The 24,680-nt window shown below is 31.9% G+C and overlaps 1 protein-coding gene across 3 annotated transcripts in view; it reads right to left on the bottom strand.

The window, feature by feature from the left end:
* The window catches only part of Hectd2 (HECT domain E3 ubiquitin protein ligase 2), a 78,717-nt gene that overhangs the window by 10,408 nt on the left and 43,629 nt on the right, over nucleotides 1-24,680 (bottom strand). For all 3 annotated transcript variants that reach the window (XM_046450506.2, XM_046450507.2, XM_058581079.1), the window contains exons 6-14: nucleotides 18,005-18,069; nucleotides 16,538-16,583; nucleotides 15,099-15,208; nucleotides 13,554-13,702; nucleotides 12,850-12,973; nucleotides 10,415-10,511; nucleotides 7,128-7,235; nucleotides 6,172-6,304; nucleotides 3,042-3,130 (exon numbers count right to left, since the gene is read on the bottom strand). In XM_046450506.2, the coding sequence (XP_046306462.1) occupies nucleotides 3,042-3,130; nucleotides 6,172-6,304; nucleotides 7,128-7,235; nucleotides 10,415-10,511; nucleotides 12,850-12,973; nucleotides 13,554-13,702; nucleotides 15,099-15,208; nucleotides 16,538-16,583; nucleotides 18,005-18,069 (921 nt within the window). The remainder of the gene's footprint in view (nucleotides 1-3,041; nucleotides 3,131-6,171; nucleotides 6,305-7,127; nucleotides 7,236-10,414; nucleotides 10,512-12,849; nucleotides 12,974-13,553; nucleotides 13,703-15,098; nucleotides 15,209-16,537; nucleotides 16,584-18,004; nucleotides 18,070-24,680) is intronic.

Below are 24,680 nucleotides of genomic sequence, written 5' to 3'. Positions count from 1 at the left end.
ATAAGTTAATAGGGCAAGTAGTCTTCTACAGTAAAATGTAAGAAGAATTTGTTACTTGAATTTATCAGTGTCAAAATTAAAAAAACTCAGATGTTATAAACTTTGCCTATTTGTATTTTAGCTATTAATTATGTGACAAAATAACTTACCCATTTGCTGAAAGAAGGGTCAAATTTCATAATATTTCAACTGCCAATCATTACATAAAGTTATTTTAGAAGTAATTCATTTGATAGACTCAAAAGGAAATTTAAACATAAGGCTGAGTAAATTATTGAAAACAACTTAAATACTGAAAGACTGATAATATTTTAATGTGTTACGACAGAATGAAGGCTCATAATAACATAAGAAATAGCTATTCCATTTCATAAGTAACCATATAAATACAGACTGATTAGGGTGTTGAAGGAAACAGATATTGAAAATGTATTCTAATACATTTCTACAATTATAATAATAGCAACAATGACTGCCACAATACTATAGTTATTATTAACTTAATATTACAATTATTGATTGTAATAGTTATTATAATCTATTATGGTGATGAGTTCTAAGCATATTTTCATTTAAAATTTAAATATTAGGGCTGGGGTTGTAGCCTCAGTGGTAGGATACTTGCCTAGCACATGTGTGGCACTGGATGAGATCCTCAGCACCAAATAAAAATAAATAAATAAAATAATGTCCATCTACAAACTAAAAAAAATATTTTAAAAATTTAAATATTATAATCCTGAGTGGTAGGACGAGGCAGGTGAGGAAGTGGGATTATAGCATTTACTACAGGGCACTCTCACATGCAGACACAGCATAGCATTTCATTTCACACTCAATCAACCTGCTCTGGTTGAAGCAGGGAAGGAGATGGGGTAATTTTTTTGCTGGAACCTCTGAGATGTTATACAAATAGCAGGGTCTGGAAATGCTATACTATACTGTATTGCCTCCTCTCTTGATTCCAATGTCCTTTTTGATAATAGACAATTCTAGTTTTAAAATAATGATATATTATAACTTTCCATGTAATCTTCAAAGCATTTTACAATTATTATTGTAGGTTTTATTACAATATTAATTGTAAATTCCAAGGTCTTACCATATTTAAAAATAATTTTGTAAAAGAAACACAATACCAACAGAACAAAAAAAATCTTTGGTTCTAAAATTTAAAAAACTAGATTTAAAAATTTAAAAAATTTAAAATTTAAAATTTAAAAAATAATAGAACCAAGTATTTTTTTTTTTTTTCGAATGGTCATGCCCATTACATCTGAATTTTCAGGTCTTCTCACCTTTGATAGATGATAGATCTCCTAATCACTGACAGGACCCTAACTCACTATCATCTAACATTTTTCTTATTTTTCCTATAGTATCACACTTTTGGGGGCATCAGTCTTGCTTTCTATATGTTTCTGTATATGTGTGATAAAACACATAGTAAGAGTATAATTTTAGGTTTAATTGTGTAAGTTGGAATATAGGACATGTAAACACATTTAATATGCTCTTTTGGGTAATAACTAAATAAAAACTAATCTAATGCAAAAGAAGATTAGCAAATTCATGATTGTATCTATAAAGCACTATTTTAAAAATGTAATAACTAAGTACTTTATTACAAGTATTAGAAAGCCAAAATATCACCTAAATTAAGTTGTAGTATAAGAATATAAAGTGTGACAATCACATATATCAGGAAATTTAAATTGGTCTTAGTGTAGTGAGAAGTACCAATGATTGGGGCCTCCAATGAAATTGAAACACATTCACCAAATAAGTACTGTAGGTAACAGAATAAAGCAGTCTAAGAATTGTTAAGCTTTCTTCTATATCGTGAAGCTTAACACTCTGGATGTTTAGACATGATAATATATACAAAATTTTTAATTAAGCTTACTATCTCAATGTGAGGTTTTTTTTTTTCCTGCTACCTTTTCTTTCATTTGACCTTTAAATTTCTATATTCATTCCCCAGGATTTATCCCAATGCATGCAAAAAAGACAGACACTCAAAGTTCTCAATAAGATGGCTCTTAATTCTTTTTCCTTGTAGTATCTTTAGTAATTCCCATTGTACTCACTGCTCTGTAATAAGCCCAACAAAATTCAACCTTTTTTTCTTGCCATCTTCTCAGCTTATTATAATGTCATACTCTCCCCAGTCTTTTGTAAACCAAACGTGATTGCTCCTTTTAAAATCTCTACCTTATCCGGGAGGAATATACTCATTTCTTCCTTCTCAGAACTCCTTAGCACTTAATGTACATAGCCATTTGACTCTGAGGACAGTCTACCTTGCATTGGAGGTCATCTGTTCATTTAGATGGTAATCTTCTAAGGTAAAGAATCTCTCCTTTTTACCCTATAAGTCTCTAGTGCTTGCTCATTTATTTACTCTTCCCTCCTTTCTTTCATAATTGTATTCCTTAGAATTTAAAAAGTTAATGTAGAAGGCATCTTACTTAGTCTCCCACCCTGTAGGAATGTCCTCCACAATATAACTGCTAGAGACCAGAGAATGAGATATGGATTTATAAAATTTTAAAAACACTACCAAATACTACCATATGCTTTATACATTCCTATTATATTCACTTTTTAAGGATTTCTCCCTTATGTCTCAAGATTTGGGGTTTTATAGAACTAGATTTAATTACCACAATTTCAATTTATTAAACTGAGTGATATAAGCACAAAATGAAAGAACACAAAAGTATTATAAATGGAAAATACTTTAATTTAAAAAAATGTTTTAAATTTCTGATAATTTAGATTATATATAAAATATAAATAGCCCATTTTTATTTTGAGTAAGAGTTTTAGAAAAAAATCAATAGTTAGCCGTTCTTTTCAATTAACTAAGTCTGATGCTATATAGCTGTGATATTACATGTAGTAAAGATGACAGAAAAATCTATTTATATATCTGACAAGAATGCTTAATTTACTAAAAGAACACTTTTCCAAAATAAATAAAATCTTTCAAAATCTCTTATCAATTAGCACCTCCTAGTGGAAAGTTTAAAGGATACAATTCCAACCAATCGGAATTCAGAATAGTTATCACATTTAAAGCTGCTAAACCAATGGCAGTGTGAGTCCTTGTGATATGTAAACATGCCTGAAAAAAGAAAACACAGTTATGTTCACATGATTCCTTAAAACAATCGAAGTGGTTAAAATGTACATATTACTGATTAGAAGCAAATCATTTTAGCAATTTTCTTTTACATACCATCTTTCATCTAAAAACTCTATAGATTATTTAACAGACTATATATTTGCAAATCTTGGTGTGTGTATGTGTGTGTGTGTGTGTGTGTAAATAACAATATATGGAGAGGGCATTTTACTGTTCATTGATATCTTGAATTTAGAATAGAAATGGGATAAAAAGATAAACACTAAATTAAACAGATAAATTCATAAAAACTATAGTTTCAGAATTTTAATTATAAAGTATGATCAAAGTAAAATGAGGATTATTCAGAGATTTCAATTTATCTGTCATACCTATTTCCCCACTACCAGAAATATCTTATTTATATATACCTGTATTATATAGAAAATACAGAAAACAATATATACATAATACAGAAAATATAGAAATAAAGAATAAGAAAACCACTAAAAACTCTCCTTTGAAAAAAAATACTTGACAGACATTAAGGATTATAGGTGAGAAAAAGTTTCTTCTCAGCAAAAGAAACAATATATGAGGTGAATAGAGAGCCTACATCCTGGGAGCAAATTTTTACCCCTCACACATCAGATAGAGCACTAATCTCTAAGGTATATAAAGAACTCAAAAAGCTAAGCACCAAAAACACAAAAACCCAATCAATAAATGGCCCAAGGGCCTGAACAGGCACTTCTCTGAAGAGGATATACAATCAATCAACAAATATTTGTTCTTTTCAAGACTATATATTTTATCTTCATTGTCCAATATCCTATCTTCCATGTGGTCTACTCTGTTGGTGATGCTTTCATTTGAGCTTTTAATTTGGTTTATTGTTTCTTTCATTTCAAGGATTTCTGTTTGGGTGTTTTTAGAACCTCTACCTCCCTTCTGAGGTGATCTTTAGCTTCTTGGATTTGTTTATGTAGCTCCTTGTCAAAGTGATCTTCCACTGCTTATATTTGCTCTCTTATATCTTCCTTGAGTTCAAAGAATATTTTAACCATGTATAGCCTGAATTCCTTCTCTGTAATTTTTTCTGCTATGGCTGCCAATGATTCTAAAGATGTGGTGTCTTGATTTGTTTGTGGTACTTTCTTCCCTTGTCTTCCCATGTTGCTCATGTGTTTTCCTTTCCAGCTCTGTGGGTCTGGGGTGTTATTATTTTACCCTATAGGTTTGTAGTGCTCTTGTAGGGTCCCAAGATCCTTCCTAGCCTCTTAAACAAATGGTGCTGGGAAAACTGGCAATCTATATGCAACAAAATGAAATTAAACCCCTATCTCTCACCATGCACAAAACTCAACTCAAAGTGGATCAAGGACCTAGGAATTAAACCAGAGACTCTGTATCTAATAGAAGAAAAAGTAGGCCCTAATCTTCATCATGTGGGATTAGGCCCCAACTTCCTTAATAAGACTCTTATAGCGTAAGAATTAAAACCAAGAATCAATAAATGGGATGGATTCAAACTAAAAAGTTTCTTCTCAGCAAAAGAAACAATCTGTGAGGTGAATAGAGAGCCTACATCCTGGGAGCAAATTTTTACCCCTCACACATCAGATAGAGCACTAATCTCTAGAGTATATAAAGAACTCAAAAAGCTAAGCACCAAAAAAACCAAATAACTCAATCAATAAATGGGCGAAGGACCTGAAGAGATACTTCTCCAAAGAGGATATATAATCAATCAACAAATATATGAAAAAATGTTCATCATCTCTAGCAATTAGAAAAATGCAAATCAAAACTACTCTAAGATATCATCTCACTTCAGTCAGAATGGCAGCTATTATGAAGACAAACAATAATAAGTTTTGGCGAGGATGTGGGGAAAAAGGTACACTCATACATTGCTGGTGGAACAGCAAACTGGTGCAGCCAATATGGAAAGCAGTATGGAGATTCCTTGGAAAACTGGAAATGGAACCACCATTTGGCCCAGCTATCCCTTTCTTCAGTCTACACCCAAAAGACTTAAAAACAACATATTACAGGGACATAGCCACATCAATGTTTTTAGCAGCACAATTCACAATAGCTAAACTGTGGAGCCAACCTAGATGCCCTTCAGTGGATGAATGGATAAAAAAAATGTGGCATATATACACAATGGAATTTTACTCAGCAATAAAAGAGAATAAAATCATGACATTGCAGGTAAATGAATGGAGTTGGAGAAGATAATGCTAAGTGAAGTTAGCCAATCCCCCCAAAACAAATGCCAAATGTTTTCTCTGCTATAAGGAGTCTGATTCCTAGTCGGGTAGGGATGGGGAGCATGGGAGGAATAGAAGAACTCTAGATAGGGCAGAGGGTGTGAGGGGAAGGGAGGGGCAGGGGGTTAGCAATGATGGTGGAATGTGATGGACATCATTATCCAAAATATATGTATGAAGACATGAATTGGTGTGAACACACGTTATGTACAGAGATATGAAAAACTGTGCTCTATATGTGTAATAAGAATTGTAATGCATTCTACTATTACATATTTAAAAAATAAAATCAATTAAAAAAGGATTATAGGTGGTTTCTCTAAATAAAATTTAAATTTCACATGCTCGTTTTTCCTAAAAAATTAATTCATGAATTCCTATTTCTTAAAATGACTCATTATTTAATGATTGGGACTTCAAATACTAGTATAGCAGAAACTACAGCTTTGTTTTTTAATTTTGAATGTTTTTTATTTCAATAAAAAATTAAATTTTCATGCATCTGGCTTATTCAGGAATGGTGTGGATATTTCCTCACAAATGCATACTCTTAGTCTTGACACATTTGTGTAGGATACCCAGTAACATAACTAACGTTTCAATCACCAAGTTAGTTAATTTTTTAAATGTAAATTAAAGTTCTTAAATAATTATTCAAAATTTATGACTGACAAGTTTATAAAATATTGATTAAAAATAAGGGTTACTACTTGATGCTTTACAATGATGAAGAAACACTATTTACAAAAATTAAATCCTTACCATAATCTGGATGAAAAATCTGCCGAATTAGAAGAAGGAACCACTCTTTAGTCAAGCCACCCATATCCAAACCAGCTTCCCCTACAAATGTAACTTTCAATTTCTTTTTCAAGTCCGCTCTTTTCCGGGTTAACTATTTGAAGAAATTATATAGTAGAGGAAAACAAAGGTCAGTGAAAAGGGAATTAACTTTTTAAATTCTGGGAATCATGTTAGGCAGTCTTCATCACAAAACCCCACCCATTCATCCAACAAATCTGCTCAACCCTGTGTAAGCTAGGTGTTGTTCTTTTTTTTGCAGAACAGAAAAATGAGTTAAGAGGTCAGGTGTTTTGCCCAAGGTTACTGCTTCCAAGTATCATAATATGTCTCCAAAATTTTAAGATGGCAGGCTACAATATACAATAACTCATTGTGTTTTAACATTCCTTTAACATTAAACCTTTAAAAGTCATGTAGCTAAATTAGTCATTATCTTCTAATAGCTACATGAAGGTCTGGCTGAAATATGCATGCAGGAAACTTTTATAATGTACACACAGGCAATCAATGTTTGTTTGAATCTAAATAGGCCCAATATTCCTTGAAAGGTCAGACCTGCAATTTCATAGATGAGTAATCTGAGGCCCGGAAAAGTTAAAATGACTTGCTAATACTGAATCAGCAGCAAAGATGGGTGGGTCTAGAATTCAGATCACATACTAAGAAACATGAATTACTAATTTAAGTGTTCCACATTGAACATTTTTCTAGAGAAGTAACAGGGAAATGTTAAAATAAGTACATAAAAAAATCAACATAAGGTTTATAGAGAACTGATTTTAGGTATAGTATCAAAATTTAAGGAAGCACCATCAGTAGAAATAAAAAAGTTTACCAAGATTTTAGTAATAAATAATACTGTAAAATTTACTTAAAGATTTAATCAATTAATACCATTTTGTAATAAATTATACCTCATCAAGCGAATCGCTAACCAGATGTGTCCGCCTTACTTTCATATTTAGAAATAACATATTCATATCAGGTCTCTGTCTTCGAGATACTTTATCCACCAGACTTTGCTAATTAAATAGGAAAGCAAACATTTTCACTTTTACTTAAAACTATAATTTCATTTAAAACATTTAAACACATTAGTCAAAATCACTTAATTCTTATCTATTCCACCTCTCAAACAATTCATGAAACCAGTTATACATATTTTGATTTGTGAAAATGCCTTATTATTACTTTATGTTGGAACAGTGATAATTAAAGCAGCCCCAAAATAGAGGACGAAAAACAATTTACCTCCTATAGTAAAGAATGTTACATTATATAGTTTCCATGTGTCTCATTTCTTAAATACCAAAGTTTTGTTTAATAAATATAAACATAAAATGGGAACATTTGAAACAATATATGCACTTCTGACTATACACCTGGATTTCTTAAACTTTTTCAGACATTAAATTTACTCTAAAAGCACAATTAGTCTACTTTTAAAAAGTAAGTGGTCAACATTATTAAGACCTTAACAATGTTTATAACCTTGTTCTAATAATTCTACTTCTGAGAATTCTAAAGATAAAAATATTTAATTTTTTTAAAAATATTTTTATTAGTTATTGATGGAACTTTATTTATTTGTTTTATATGTGGTGCTGAGAATCGAACCCATTGCCTCACATGTGCTATGCAAGTGCTCTACCACTGAGCCACAACCCCAGCCCCTAGAAAATATTTTATATCATTAGATGTTCAACACAGTATTATCCTTAAGAGTAAAACTTTAGAAATATCCTAAGTATATATCTACTTGATAGACTATAATAATGCAGGTACTAAAAAATAATGGTCATAACTATATAAACAGTACAAGGAAGGCATATCTGAATAAAGTAGTAAATAAAACTATGTGTATAATACTATTTCAACCTTGTTGATTTTTAAAGATAATATAGGGGAAAATATCAAAATATAATTTATTAAAATGTTAATAATACTATGCTTGGGTTATAGAGATATGGGTGATTTTAAAAATCCATTTTTAGGAGTTTTCAAAATATAAGCACTGAGTATATAAAAACCAACATATTAAAAATGTACAGAAAGCTATATAAATGTTACTTATCATATAAAATCTACATGCATATATATTTATCTACCTAAATAATCTTTATCAGACTACTTCATATTCTTTGGTAACAATGAAAATCAATTTTTGTGCAGATTAAAGATGAATATTTCAAATACTTTAAGTTCATATGGTAATTTACTTTAATAAAATTGTAATACCCTAACTCTATATGATTTGAGGTTACTTATGGTTTTGTAGATTACCATAACAAGACCAACTAATTTAGAATCTTTTCCATTGCTCCAATATCCAATCCTAAAGCCTTTTGCTTCTCTGGTTTCTCCCTTACCAAAGAGATCTACATTCCTGGGATAGCTGTGCTGTGGACCTTTTTCCAGGAAACTGTCTTCTATTCCTAGTCTAGCTACTTGGAAGCTATCACAATGAAAATACCTAATAAATAAATGTATTCTAGGATGGTAATAGCAGAAAACCCTAGTGGCTACTACTTAGGAATTTATATTTCCTAGAAAATGCTCCAAATGAAAGAAACCTAACAATGGTAGAATTCTAGATAATCTGAGTGATAAAGTTGTTTTTAGGGGAGCCCCTTTGCAACTGTAGACTGTATCATATAGGCTCTTGCTCATACTGACTACCTGGTAAGGCTATCCTTGTGTCAAAAATAGTTATCAGTCATTTAATTCCAAGTGGCATGGCAGTTTATAAGTTAATATGTTGGGAAATGTCTGTAACAGATAATGCCATCAGACTCTTCAGTCTCTACTCATTTGCTTTCATGCTCTGTGAAAGACAGTCTGTGACTATACCTGCCACTCTCCTTTTAAGAAGATAAAAAATCCACAAAATGATATTTAAGATCTTAAATGTGAGTGACATAAAAATGCTAGATATTTAGATAAACTTGTAGTTCTTTAGATTTTTCTTACAAATATAAAAATTAATAGCCCAAATTGAAAAAGCATTAAAAAGCCCATGACATTGTACAAATGCAAAATGAGTGATACAGATTAATCTTTGAGCCAGTATCTACCCAAGATCAAGTAACAATTCTGGTGCTAAATATACCTGTTTAAACTCAATCTTCAAGGGGGCAATGTGACTTTGGAACTCCTTTGGAAGGCACAGGCAATAAACTTTTTTCTAATAGACCCATACTTGTTATAAGATGACTTTGGGATATTACCAGTCACTGAAACCTTTTGTCCTCTTCTGTGATAGAAAAAAAATACTCACCTTCTGGGAATGAATTACTTAAGAATAAACAACTCGTTTATTTATAGTACTTTGAAATATTACAATTTATACCTTAGGATTTTTTTATATTCTTGGACAAGACAAAAAAATCATTTCTTTCTACTCTTCCTATTATAAGAAGACTATAGTCAAGCTTCCTTTTAATTTTTAAAGTTATGAGCAATCATGTTATGTAAGAAGCTTGAAATACACAAGCATATAAATGTATAGTCTAGAACTCTAATTAAAAATTCATTGTATCTGGTTTCTATTAGATAAAGTACATAACTTTACTGTGCTGTGCTAACCAAAGCAGTAGAGAGTGATAAGGACAGGCCCAGAGATAAACTTTATCCGGCTTTACAATTTGCCTAACGTCAGCCTGACTGTAATCCTAGCTTCTACAAGCATCCATGCATTCTGGTTTCCTAAAAACCAATAAAAAACCTTTTCGCCTATTTTGAGAATATTTCTCAGTTCTCCAAGATGTATGCTTCTTGTTATATTTACTAATTTTTTGGTGGTTTCTGATTTTCATAAAACCTTGAAAATGTTGCAATTTTTTTTTTTTTTTTTAGTAATTTTTTAAAGGATGCTCCTTTCCTCTCTGTATTTTTCACTTATGTTTTTCTGGTTACCTAGAGCAGGAGCTTTACAAGGTTCAACAAACTTCCTGTAATTTGGATCTGTGAGAACATTTAATCTTCTGTTAAATTTAAAATATAATGAGAAGTTGATTTGATGAGGGGTGTCTTGTCTCCCATGTGAACAGGTTTAAGCACTTTTGGAGGGACTAGGATATGAATTTTATTTTTAACATTTCCTGATTACACTAGAACAATTCACAAAACATTTGACTTATTTATTAAATTATTTACTGTATTGATTATAGTCAGCATAAATATTTTTTTATATCTGGCTTACCCTTGCGATGCTTATCATCTGTTGTTCTGAGTCTCTCTGAATAATGATTTTTTTTGCAGCTATAGAAATAACGAATGGGTACTGACAGAAGGAAAACCTGCTCAACAAGTGAAAACAGAAAAAGCAAAATGGTGTATTTTTAGCAAAATTACACTAAGGGAATCTAGGTACCCCTTCTAACAATATAAAACATTACTTTTGTATTGTGTTTTACCATTTACGAAATGATTTTATGTGCACCTTTTAATTCCCACAGCCCTGTGAAGAATGTATCATTACTAGATGTACAGTGCCTTCATTCTCTAAAGGAAGCTACATCTAATTTTCTGAAATGTGTGCTAATCATGTACATTGTTTATACAAATAACTTCAGTTTACATAGTCACCTATATATGATAATCTGAAAAACACAGCCAACACCAGAACCAGGAGGCCGAAGTGTTAATAAAGAAAGCTTAGGACAGAGACTCATATGTTCAAGTTAAGATAAGAATCCATTATTATAAGAAATATAGCAATAACCATAGTATGCAAAAGCAAAGTAATAAATTTAAGACAAAATAAAAATTAGGAAAAGGAGTATGTTGCTAGTGGTACTGTATTTAATAGTGTAGTGATATGAAGTGGTACTTAATTGTAAAGGCATAACATTATCATCAAAATTTATGAAAATAATGTCTCTCCTGGGTCAGAGTCCTTATGTACAAAAGCCACAGACTACACAGATAGAAATGCATTTAGAAAAAAATGGGTATGGCAGCAATGATACTTTAGGATTTAGACTCCTATCAGAAGTGACTGCAATAAATCTATCAGTTATAGTTGGAAACCACCTGAGCAGAGTCAGGTACCATCTGAGCAGAGTCAGGTAGAGCATCATGATGTAATGAAGACATTATGAAGAAAAAGGAGATAGGCCTCATGTGAACTGAAAATGAGATAGCTTTCACGCTGGGACAAAGCTGTTAATACACAGGAGGAATGTTCAGAGGTAGTGCATTGTAATTTTGAATCACTAATGCCAACCAAAAATTTGGAAACAAAAGAAAATGCAATGAACTTAGCAGGATACGTGTTGATTTTATTATGTACTTTAAAATACTACTTCTTAACCTTTCCCTTGAAAAAAGATACCATGTGTATGAAACACCCAGAGAAACAGATGAGACTGCTCATGGTCAGAAGCAATTTGCCCTACCTAAGATTCTAGGTCCCTCTTCTCATGTTCAGGGTGTCACCAAGGGCTGATGGATCCTATATAATTCATTCTCAATACACTGTGCTGTGGAAGCTTTGTATTAAAGATGTCACTGAAACATGCACAACTGTGGGAGTTGTTTTATGGTTATGATTGTATTAAAATGGGAGGGAAAAGTGTCTTTGCAAAATAAACTTTGCCAAGAAAACATCCATCAGACTGATCAGAATTCTCTAAACAATTTTTGTTCAGTCTTTGAGTGTTCAGATGTGGACTCAGGCATCTCTGGAAGGCCATTCTGTGTTTTAGGTCAATTCTGATAGCTTGGAGGGCCCTGGAAAATTTAACCAATTTGTGAACCAATATGGGGTTTTGAGTTTATTTATATCTAAACCATATCTCTTACTCAGTAACTTTAAAATATGACAACCTCCTGGATATCTCATGGTTTGGGAATGTTTAGAATAGTCTTGTTGGTTTAATCCAAACTAGAACTATGAAGAGAAAGTGTAGTATATTAAAAAATTTGGTCAAGTATTCCGAAAATCTACTACTGTAAGTAATTTGTGGTGAAGCCCTTTCTCTGTAATATCTATTTATTTTGTACTGTTTCTAGTGGATAGTCACTTTTCCTACAGAACGAAGGAGAAAAGGAGTGAATGTGTATGTTTATGTGTACATCTTTATGGGATCAATGTATTAGATTAGGCACTGGCAAACCATGTTCCCCAGGACAAATATGGCCTACCATCTGTTTTTGTAAACAAAGCTATATGGAATACAAATGTACTCATTCATTTATATAATCATCTAAGGCTGTTTTTGTGCTAAAATAACAAAACAATCTGTATAGCTCACAGAACTGAAGATATTTACCATTTAGTCCTTTACAGAAAAAATTTATTGATCTCTTTGCTAGTTGACAGCATATAAAACAATAAGATATAAGAAACTTTTTACTAGGACAGAACCTTTCCCTTCTTGAAAAGATGCTATCAACCAAACTAAAACCAAATCAACATATATATAAAATCAAAATATAGCAGAAAAAGAAAATGTTTTAACAAATACAATGATATTTCAAGTCTGGGTATCTAAATTATAGAGGTTAAGGTATGGTGTGTATATATCTATAACTATATACCTATATATAGATATAGATATTTTATTTATACAAACCTAAAATCCAATCATTATTTTGAATAGTATTTCATTTAGGTGAATAATTAAATGGTACCTGTGAGAGTTTCCAAAGCTCTGCCAAGTATGATATTCTTCCATGAGATCAATGTGATCCAATGTAGAATTATAGAAATCAGTATAAGGAATAAGGGGAAGGTCAACCAAATTGTTTGCAGTATCTGTAAAGATAAATTCTAACATAATGATCTTTTCCAACATGCACATAATTTCCTTTTAATAATAAAAACACCATTTTAATGTCCAGTGGCTTTCCTTGACCTAAAGGCTGCTGTTTTAAACAACTAAAGTTCCAAATGAAAAAGATAATTTTAACATTGTGGTCAAAGTACAGCTAACCATTTCTGACTTTAAAAAAAACTTGCTATGTGGATCATAAAAGTACTAAGAAGAGCATGCAGATGGCCATTTATTCATATATTGCTGTATTAGTGAATTCTTCCTAAGGGTCCTCAGTAACTAAAGTTCATGTTTTCTTGGGAATCACACTTAGCAGATCATTTATATGCAATTAACTATACACACTTAATACCATAATATAGACTATTGCTCAGTAAAAGGTATAAAGCTTTTTTCATGCTTGTAAATTAGTTGTGAAATCCATTATCAAAACAAAATATATTTTTTCCTTCAAAGGAATGGTTTAAAATTTAATGTTGATTCTACAGTACTTTGAGATCCTTAAGAATGTCCCTGAGATTTAACAAAAGCAAAGAAAATGATAGAATAATAAAAACGTACTAAGTAAAGCCAACACTTTAGATGCTGATGGAATCCACCAGGAACATTTTGCTATAGGGGGAAATTCTTCAGGCTTTGCAGGAAACAGGCGTAAAGAAATAAATTGCAGCAATCTCTCTACCAATTGTTTGAACCTCTTCTGGGATAATCTGGTAAAGATTTTGAAATAATTCTAATCAAAATTCACATTTTAAATTTTGGCAATATATTTATATCAAACTATATCCTACACACATAAAATTTTAGACTAGTCTCTCAAATTCTATCTCTTAAGTTGCCAAATATTTGAAAAGATAAAATCTTATCTTGAATACTGTTTCTTAATTAAGAAATAAATACCAAAATTATTATAAGGTTAATAATTAAATTTTTAAGACTTTGAATATTTGCTCAATCTTCATTATTCACAGACTTTATACATGCAAATTTGCCTACTTGCTAATATTTAATTGCAATCCCAAAATAAATACTTGTGCTTTGTGAACATGCAAGAAATGGTGAAAATTTTGAGTTGACATGCACATTCCCAGTTGAGGTCATATAAAATTATGCTCTGCTTTCTTATTTTAGCTCTCAGAGTGTAAACAAATGTCCTCTACATGTTTTTCATATTTTTGTGTGTTTTTGGTGAGGATGCTATTTCAAATGGCCCTTAAGCATAATGACGAATTGCTATCCAGTGTTCCTATGAACAAGGAGGATGTAATGTGCCTTATGGAGAAAATATGTATTAGACAAGTTTCAAACTGGCACAATCATACTGCTGGCCATGAGTTCAATGTTAATGAATCAACAACTTAAGTGTCTTTAAAGTAGAACATTCATAAAGCAAAGTTGTGCACTGACTGATTGACAAAAATACAATTAGAAAGTCCCAGGAACCTAACCCTGTATTTTCCTAAGAAGCATTGTCTCAGTCAGTATTTTTTAATTCAGTGTTTACGATGACTTTGTAGAATATTGTGAATAATAACTGACTAAATTTAAGTTCAGTTTGGAAATATTTTGCCTTTTAAGCTTTGACCTACCATAGAGAAAAGTCTTTGTTAATATTGATACAGATCTGTGAAAAAAGAGTATTGTGCTTTTACAACTTGATATTGATGGCTAACCTATACATCAATAATGATGTTTTTAGCTGAGGAGGAAGCACCATTTAAATAATGATGAAATTTGTTATAAATCAATCATATAGGAAATAAAAAGAACATACATTAAAATGTAAGATCTGAGCAAAACCAGTCACCATCTTTGAGATACATGAAAAACCAATGATATGAATGTGCTATATAAAAATTGAAAACAGTGGATGGAAATTCTCAACAGCTTACACAAGCAAAATGGTTAGTTACACTAAAAACACTTATGCTTATCACTTTTGTAGTACTATATATATTTTTATAATTGACTTTTTAGCATTATTAATTATAAAAGCATAATTTCTAAAGACCTAAAGCCATTCAAATATATTTTATTACAAAAGTATTACTATCAAATTTAAAACTGTGAGATTACAAAAGTTCTTAATATTATAGAATGATTTACTTTTTAAACCAGTGAACTAGGAAATGATGGTCAGCTTCCACTAAGGTAGCTGTCTGTCGTAGCAAGTGAGCATAGATGACATACGTAGATGTGTTATTAAATTGAGGATTCTGAAAAAGATAAGTCAAAGGAAACACACTAAATGAGTTAAGTGAAAAATTCAGGAAACTAAATTTGAGATTATAAAATAGTTTAAAACAATAATATATCTGTTATTTAGTTATAAATAGAGATTGATTTAGGCTGTGATACAGTGAAAACAGCATGAACTGTGGAGTTAAGACAGATCCAAGTCTGAGGCCAATTCTACTACTTACTAACAGTTTACCTTTAGACATATTCCTTAAACTTTGTCAATTTCCTCATCTGTAAAATGGGAATAATTGAATCTATCTTAAGAGTTGTTGTATTTAAAAAGGAAAGTGTATATAAAACATCTAGCTCAATGCCTTCATAAAAGCTGGCAATCACTATTACCCAATTAAACAAAATATTCAGCCTTTCTTTGATTTTAAAAATGCTAAAAAAAGTGAAAAGCTAGTTGGGAAATTTTTGCCACTGTGAGAGTCAGCTGCATATCTCACAAAGAATAAGAGGAGAATCTCATAATTGCATCTAACAACTTTTAAATGTGAAAGGGAGACTGAAGGAGTGCTAAGCAAAACCTCCACTTATGTCTTCAAAATGTAAAGCTTTACCACAATGCACATTTCATCATTTCATGTGAAAAGTGAACATAATGGAAAAATGAATTGAAATTGTGAAAAACAAGAAAGTATCATGTGTTTTTCAAAACCGATTTACTGGCAGGACAATTCAAAATTAGGGAATGACCCTACTTGATAACTTCATGTAGTGATGGCTCCAGAGAAGAACATCATGAACAGAGCTTATTGCGCTCTCTTCTTAACTACCTCTTAGCCATTTTTTCTCCCTTTCCACTTTCTCTTTTTTGTTCTGTCTCCCTTTCTCTTTTTTGCCTTTTATTGGGCATAATATTGATTTTATAGCATTGCATTATTGAAATAAGCACTATATCTTATTTAATGTATTTTTACCTTTAAACAAATTAATATACATGAACAATTTTTATGAACTGTAAAGAATAAAATGAGTGTAGTATGCTGCTAAGATAACATCTTAGAGCTCATTAAAGTTAATTGGAAGAAAGATGATTTGAAAGGAGAAGGAAGAAGCACTGCCATTGTACTGCCTGAATACTATGGCAGCTAAGGCAAGAACTTTATTAAAATTTTAATACTCCATAATTTAGCTTCTGAATGTTTGTTTGTTACAGCATTGATTACAAGTCATTATAACTCTAAAAAGTATCAATAACATTGACCAAAATGATACTTACCATTTGATATAATTTCACTTTCATATGTACATATTGAGATCTGAATTAGAAAATTTTCACTAAATTCCTTCTCTCTTACCTGTAAAAGGATGAAATATGCTCTAAGATCATCTTTTGTTCGTGGGCTGAAACAGAAACAAGCATAATTGATTATAATGAATGTTTTAATCTCATGGTATCTAACTAAAAGTGACCAATAAATATTCCTGTAAGAATTGAGAAAACCAAAAAACAAAACAAAACAAAAACCTTAAGTGAACATAACATTATTATTACTGACAGGAACATATCTCTAATATGCTGGAATATAAATTACTCTATGTCTATCCTAGGCTGGTTCTGAAGATATCTAAAGACTGAGTTAACTAAGACAGCAATAATATTTTGCAAGATAAAAAATCATGACTATCTCTGGAAATAGTTAAGTATCTAATAATAATCTTCAATTTTACATTCTTGTGTTTTTGTTTTAATAAGGGATAATCTTTATTTAATAGTTATTCATTAAAGAATATATGTCTGTGTTTATAGGTTCATTCCTTAAGTGACAGAAATGTCTGCAAATCAAATCACACTCTGAATGCACCTAGAATATTTTAATCAAAAGAATCGTATTTTGGATATCTCTGAAAAGAGAGTAATTTAAATTGTTTTTCCATGTTAATCTGAATTTTCACAGCATCAGAATTCACTGACAACTTTTGTTATTCTGTAAGCTAGTGTTACTCAATTGCTCAAGACATATTTGATACTCACACAGATAACCAGAAGTAACTTTCTGAATTAAATATATTTAACCTATATGACAACCAGATGCAATTCAAGATCCTTCATGGGATCCTGGATGAAAAAACTCAGATACTAAAGCATTTGTTATTCTCAAGGTTGATGAGTGCTTCTTTCTCATCCACTCAATCAATTTCTAATCTATCACCTTTAATTCCAAGTCCTTGCCTGGTCTACCTAGGACTTTATATGTCTGGCAATGTCATTCATACCCACACGAATTATCAGGCACATACAACAAGTAGTATGAGTAGGTTTGATTCCTTACAATGTTTTTGATATTTTTATTAAAATACTCAAAATAGCTGGCTCCCAGTTTAGCCTTATCTTTTCAGTCCTAAGATAGTTAACTGAGAAGTAACAAAAATTTCTTCTTTCTGAGGCCAGCAACTGATTTTCTCAAGTTTTCTCTGGCTATCAGGAAGCCCAAGGTTAAATATAATGTGCATATTATTTCACTTAGGTTACTGAGTAGTACCCGTCCATTGTTTGCAAACTAAATATATCTGTACACAAAATTTTTATATGCAATTTTAAAAGAATCACAGATTTTCTTCATTCCTGTCTATATACAGATCCTCCTGAGACTTCATATATCTTATGTCAGTTTTGTTGAAAATGGCTTTTAATTCCTTTCTCATCCATGTTATAATTATAACTCAAAAGTATTTCCTGAGAGTGAAATACATTCACATAAACTAAAGATATATAAGATGTGTAAATTAATCATCTATTCTTATTAAATATTAGTTATAATTACCCTTTCCATTCTCGTAATAGGCTGTTAATGATTCCCTTTAATACTGTCTTCTGAATATCTTGAGGCTGTAGGCAAAAGAAAATTATAAGGCACAGTAATTAGTAATAGCTATTTAGGTGACTTTTATATGTTAATTTTATTTACAGATATGTTGCAATAACTAAATTCAGAATTGATGACTAAGGACGAAAAGGTAGACTCATTTTGCATGTAAAAATTCTAGGGAGCACCAATGACATAAAATTACAATGAGATGTATAATGTATATACATTTGATGTATAATGTAAATCTGCACAAATATATATGGTGGTCCTTTGATGATCAATAATACGTATGTAGAAATATTGTTCTACATCACTGAAAAACAATTTCACTTTCCCTGACTTTTAACCTTAAAATCATGAACACAAGCCCAACAGTAGTGAGTCTGCCAATTTAAAATGATTGTATATATTTCAAATATATTTAGTCCTAACCAGTTACAATTAATAGTTAAACTCACAAATTCATTAAGTGCAACCAAATTATGTTTAATTAAAAATGAAAGCTAATTTTTTTATTATTGATTTCTTACAATATAATTGTAAAAAGTATAACATTTCTTTATAATTTAGTAGTTGAAATAATTTTTAAAAATCTTTATTTACAAGCCTCTTAAATAAGAATGAAAATGAAATACATCTAGATGGTACTTCAGTTTATAATAAATAATAAAATAAAAAATTAACTAAAAGATTCAAATAATCAGAAAAAATTTTATTTGTGTGTTAGAGTCTGTAAACAAGTCAGGATGGCTCCTGGCATTTTGCCAGAGAAATGTTAGAGTCTGTAAACAAGTCTGGATGGCGCCTGGCAAAATGCCAGAGGGAGTGGTTTGAGAAGTAACAAAAGCGAGCCATTAAGTGTGGAGATTCCTGATTGGTTGACTGCTGTATCTAGTTTATGTTAATTAGATAGGCTGTGTGGAATGTGTAAATACTGCTCCTGCCCTGCAATAAACTGCTCCCTCTCCTGCTGTATCAACGTACACAAGTTGTTCGTCACCCCCCCCCCCCCCCCCCCCCCCCCCCCCCGTTATTCTGCTGCAGTCGGACTGCGGCAGATGGTGGCCCTTTATGGGGAGTCCCGGGACACTCGGGGGTAAGTGACGAAAAAAAAAAAAAAGCTGCCCGTCCATAGATAGGACGGGAGCAATCTGCTCGTCCCTAGGCAGATAGGGCGAGAGGAAAAATGGCCATTTCAAGAAAATGGAAAAGATTGATACAGTATGTTTGTGTCTTGTTTTGTCTCAGTGTATTGTATTGTCTTTGTGATGAAAATATGGAAGGGGTGAGAAGTAAATTACTAAGGGAAGAAGGCACCCCAGTGGAACCAAGAATAGTTAGGGCATGTGTTGATAAGAGCCCAGGAACTCTAGTCAGAAAGAAAAAGAAAGTTCAGAAGAAGAAGGATTATCAGGAAAAAAGTTGCAGCAAAAGGCTATTACTAAATACTTTTCGTTACCAGAGGGTGCGTGAAGCGGAGAGGCGGCTGCCAAGTGTGCAAGCCGGTCACAGCGCAGCAAGGATTTTCCAAGAGGCGGCGGCGACTGGCCCTTCCCCATCCACTGCCACGAGCCCAAATCTAGACCTGACCTGGAGGCACAGTCTTGCAGGCTCTTGCTCCCTGTGCCCAGTAGCAGTTTGAGTCCGGGACAGTCCCCAGGGCCATCTGGGGCTGCCCAGGCACTACAGCCAGCAGAAGACGCTACTGGTGTCCCTGATGTTTGGTCATTTTCAATGCCAATAACTAAGCTACAATGGTTCTCCCACACCTGAAAGCTAATGAGTAATGAGCACTATTAAGGCTTATTTCAAATGTAAAAAAAAGAAACCTTGAGATAATGTACTAAATTGTTCAGAAGGTTGTTTTCTTAGTGGAATACTACAGGATTTTCTTTAGCCATCCAGAGTTCCTGCCTTCGTCCCAGTGCCGGTGAAGAGGAAGGTGGAAGAATTTCCAGTGTTGCTGAGAACCGGACGAGACTTCGGATCAAGCTAGCTGCCAGCAGAACTTACCTGGACTGTGATTTACCTGGACTGTGTTAGATGTTAGAGTTATAAATGTTAGAGTCTATAAACAAGTCTGGATGGTGCCTGGCAAAATGCCAGAGGGAGTGGTTTGTGAAGTAACATCAGGGAGCCATTAAGTGTGGAGATTCCTTATTGGTTGACTGATGTATCTAGTTTATGCTAATTAGATAAGCTGTGTGGAATGGATAACTACTGCTCCTGTCCTGCAATAAACAGCTCCTACTCCTGCTGTATCAGTCTACACAACTTGTTCGTCACCCCCCGGTTATTTTGCTGCAGCCGAACTGCGGCATTTGTGAGCTATGTTATTATATGAAAAAGGCAAAAAAGCACCCATGAGCACTTATTATGGATTTCTTTAAAAACCATGACTTCTAAGACACATTTGTCAACATTCACCTGGTCTCTTACTCTGTGTGTATTTGTGTGTTTAAAGTATCATTCCTTTCTTTTCCTCTGCTAACAGTGATATTTCATACCCACAAGGCAAACACTACTCCTGCTCAACCACTTATTTAGTGTCTGCCTGAGCAATAGAAGGTTGTAGAATAAAGATCAAACAAATGTCTTGATTGCACAAAGTTTATGATCATGAATCTAAAAAAGACACTCAATACTACTAACATTCATACATTTCCCTAGTTCATTTACCTCCCTATTCACCAAGAGAACTATATTTCAAACCTGCTACTGAGTGTGTGTGTGTGTGTGTGTATTTGTATGTTTTTGTGTTTGTTTGTTTTTGATCTTTCAAGATGCTGACATTTTAAGAGTTTATGTCATTTGTTTTGCTGACTATCTCCAAACTTGGGATTTTTCTGTTATTTTTAGCATGAGTACATTTTTGGCAAGAAGACTTATAAATGTTGCATCTAAGTGTATCACATAGGGAAGCACTTGATGCCAATTGCCAGTTTGGTGATTTAATTAACCGGTTAAGATAACAACTGAATAAATTCTTACTAAAATGGTTGCAAATCTTAATTTTTAAACTTTATTATTATTTTTACATTTATTAGTTCACATTTCTTTCCTTTATTCTACATTTATCTATCTATATCATCTATCTATCATTTATTATCAGTATAGACTCAAAGATTCTTATTTCACCCAGTGGTTTAATTCATTATTATAATTTTAATAGCAAATTGTCTCAGATTTGGCCTTTGGGGCAAGCTGGCTCTGTGACATGCTCACATCATTTTCTTTATTTGTAACAGAATTTTTTTTTAGAGCAGTCTTAGGTTTACAGAAAAGTTGTGCAGAAAGTAGTTATCATACATACCCTCCCCAATCCTTTACATAGTTTTCCTTAGTATTGTGCATTAGTGTGGAACATTTGTAATAATTAATGAACCAATATTTAATACATTATTATTAACTAAGATCAATAGTTTACATGTGGGTTCACTTTTTGTAGGGATTATTCTATAGATTTTGACAAATGCCTAATGTCATGTTATCTGTCATTGTAGTACCATTTAGAATAGTTTTACCACTCATCCCTCCTTCCTCTTTCTGCATCAAACTCCTGTCTCTTCCATTGGAATAATTTAGTGTGTAGTCTTTTAAGACCAGCTTATTGCACTTAGCAATATGTATTTAAGGTTTCCACATGTCTTTTTGCAGTTTGGTGGCTTATTTTTTATACTGTTGAACAGTATTTCATAATATAAATGTACCACAATGTGCTTATCCACTTACCCACCTGACATTTTGGTTGCTTCTAAATTTGACAATTATGAATAAAGCTGCTATGAACATTTGCATGTAGTTTTTTTTGGTGAACATAAGTTCTCAACTCTAAATACCTAGAAGCACAACTGCTGGATCATATGGTAAGCTTATGTTTACCTTTGTAAAAAAAAATACAAACATTATTAAAATTAGTGGGATATAGCAGAAGGAAAGGTATAGACTGGACATATTAGAAGAAAAGTAAGATCTAAAATTAAAAGGAACAAAATAAATTCAAAGTAAATAGAAGAAAAGACATAATAAAAGCAGAAATCAATCAAATTGAAAATGGAACTATAAGGGAAAATCAAAATTCAAAATGCAGCAAAATCAAATATTTAGATGTTTATTTAAAAAGACTTCAGTAATAGGGAATGAAGGGAAGGGAGGGGGTATAGGCAAAGAAAAGACAGTAGAATGAATCTGACACAATTCTCCATGTACATATATGAAAACAACATAGTGAATTCCACTATCATGTACATCCATAAGAATGGGACTCTTAACTAGAACAAGATATATTCTATTTTTGTATAATTGTGTCAAAAATGGATTTTGCTGTCATACATAACTAAAAAGAACCAATAAATTAAAAAACAAACAAAAAATTTAGATTCCCCTGCCCCCCCCCCCCAAAAAAAAATGCCTCAGTGAAATTGATAAACTTCTGGCCAAACAAATCAAGAAAGGAAGAGAGAACACCTTAATTACTTTTAACTGAAATGAAAAAAAGGATCATTATTTCTGATCACAAGAACTTTAAAAGGATAATAAAAGACTATTATGAGTAAGTCCATGCCTATAAATTTGAAAACCTAGATGTGTTCTTGAATGACACATAAACCAAAATTCACACCAGGAGAAACCAACCATCTGAATAGGCCTGTACCTAGTAGGCCTAACAGAATGAATAATTGACAAACTTCAAAAACAGAAAGCACCAGGCCCATATGGTTTTATTGGTAAATTCTATCAAACATTTAAGGATGAGATGATATCAATTCTTCACAATTTCTCCCCGAAAATAGCAGCAGAGAGAATACTTCCAGTAATACTCTAATACTTACATCAGAGAAAGATATCACAAAAAAGAAAAATTATGGACCATCTCTCATGAACATAGATGCAAAACACTTTGCAAAATATTAGCAAATTAAATCAAAACTGTATAAAAAGAAGAATTATTCACCACTACCACGCGGTATTTATTCCAGGGATGCAGGGCAGGTTTAAAACTTAAGAATCAATTTATTTAATTCATTTTATCAACAAACTGAAGAAAAAAACGTATGATTACAACCATACAAATGAATTACTTTACAAAAATCCAACACTCATTCATGATAAAACTATCAGAAAATTAGGAATAAAGATTTTTCTCAATTTGATAAGTAGAATCTACAAGAAACCTACAGCTAACATCATAATTAATGGTGAGAAACCAGATGCTATAGGTTCATCTGTGCTTTCCTGCATTAGTTATGAAATTAGCTATTTCTCTAGTGAACTCTAATTCCTTTCAGTGGGAATGGTATTTACATGTAAAGATATATATGCTGAAGTGCTCACTGCTAGTGGGGTGTTATTGTTCCTAGGTCTTTTCAGTACATAGGGCTATTAAATTTTAATATATTTAAATGTGTGTGTGTGCATTTAAATCTATTAAAAACCACCAGGTCATCATGATATCTCCAATTTCAATTCAACAACCATAGTTATTTTTAGCATTCTTCCATGCCAGATTTCCACATTTGTATCTCCCTTCTCTAAAAGTGAGAAACACAACAGTCAGCATCTTAAATATATTTACTTATTTGTTTAGTTCAATAATACACAGAAAATTAACCCATACCAGTGAGGAAACAAACAAACAAATGAACAAGAAAAGCTGAAGATTAGTTTACAATTTTGAGCTTTTTTGGTATCTTTAAATTTAAGATCTTTAGTTTAAAATACTGTGGTTAAAAGTTATCTTGCTGAGTTTTTAAAAAATATATGGCATAGTATTCAAAGCATAGTTAGGATTACTTATTTGAAATATATTTTAAAATTTTTGTTTATATCTAAGAAGGTTTCCCCCCAATGTCTATATATTTGGTTTTTTTTTAGTGTACAGAAAACATTAATATCATTCCAAGTCAAAATATGTCATAAAAGTGTACACAGGGGTAGAACTACTGGGTCACAGTGCATGCATATGTTTAGTGATTGTATATAATACCAAGTAGTTTTTCAAAAGTGATTGTACCAATTTATATTCACCTCATCAGGATATAAAAATTCTAATTCTTACATAATATTGCTAATACTTGATAAAGGTTTTGCAAAATTTTTATTGAATTTGATGAATATGTAAAGTTATTCTACTGCTTTGGTGACAAAGAATGTTAAGTACACATTTCATATATTTAACAATGAGGTATTCAGATTGGGAGTAGACAAAGTAGTCTGCTACTAATTCTTTTATAAGGGATTAGACAAGAGATATTAATCAGTGCAATAAGGCAAAATGTACAACATCCATTCAAGATATAAGAACTGAAAGAGATAAAAATTTGTATTTCTCCACAAATGATATGATTGTGTACATAGAAAATCAAAGTAAATTTGCTGATGTACTATTAGAATTAATGAGTGAATTTAGCAAGGTAACCAGATAAATACATAAAAGTATTGCCATATATTAGTTACAGCTAAAAATTGAAAGTATAGTAGCATCAAAAAATCGAGTACCTAGAAATAAACGTAACAAGAAATGTGTAAATCTCTACCCAGAAGAAAATTCAAAACTCTACTTAGAGAGTAATTGAACGTAACTGGAGGGATATATCATGCTGATGGACTGAAAAGATATCAATTTTTCACA

This window comes from Marmota monax, unplaced genomic scaffold (genome assembly GCF_021218885.2).
Source record: "Marmota monax isolate L192 unplaced genomic scaffold, Marmota_monax_Labrador192_F-V1.1 WCK01_AAM20220418_F8-fsc00004, whole genome shotgun sequence".
In the NCBI taxonomy this organism is placed as follows: Eukaryota; Metazoa; Chordata; class Mammalia; order Rodentia; family Sciuridae; genus Marmota; species Marmota monax.
This window is presented reverse-complemented; position numbering and strand designations above follow the sequence as displayed.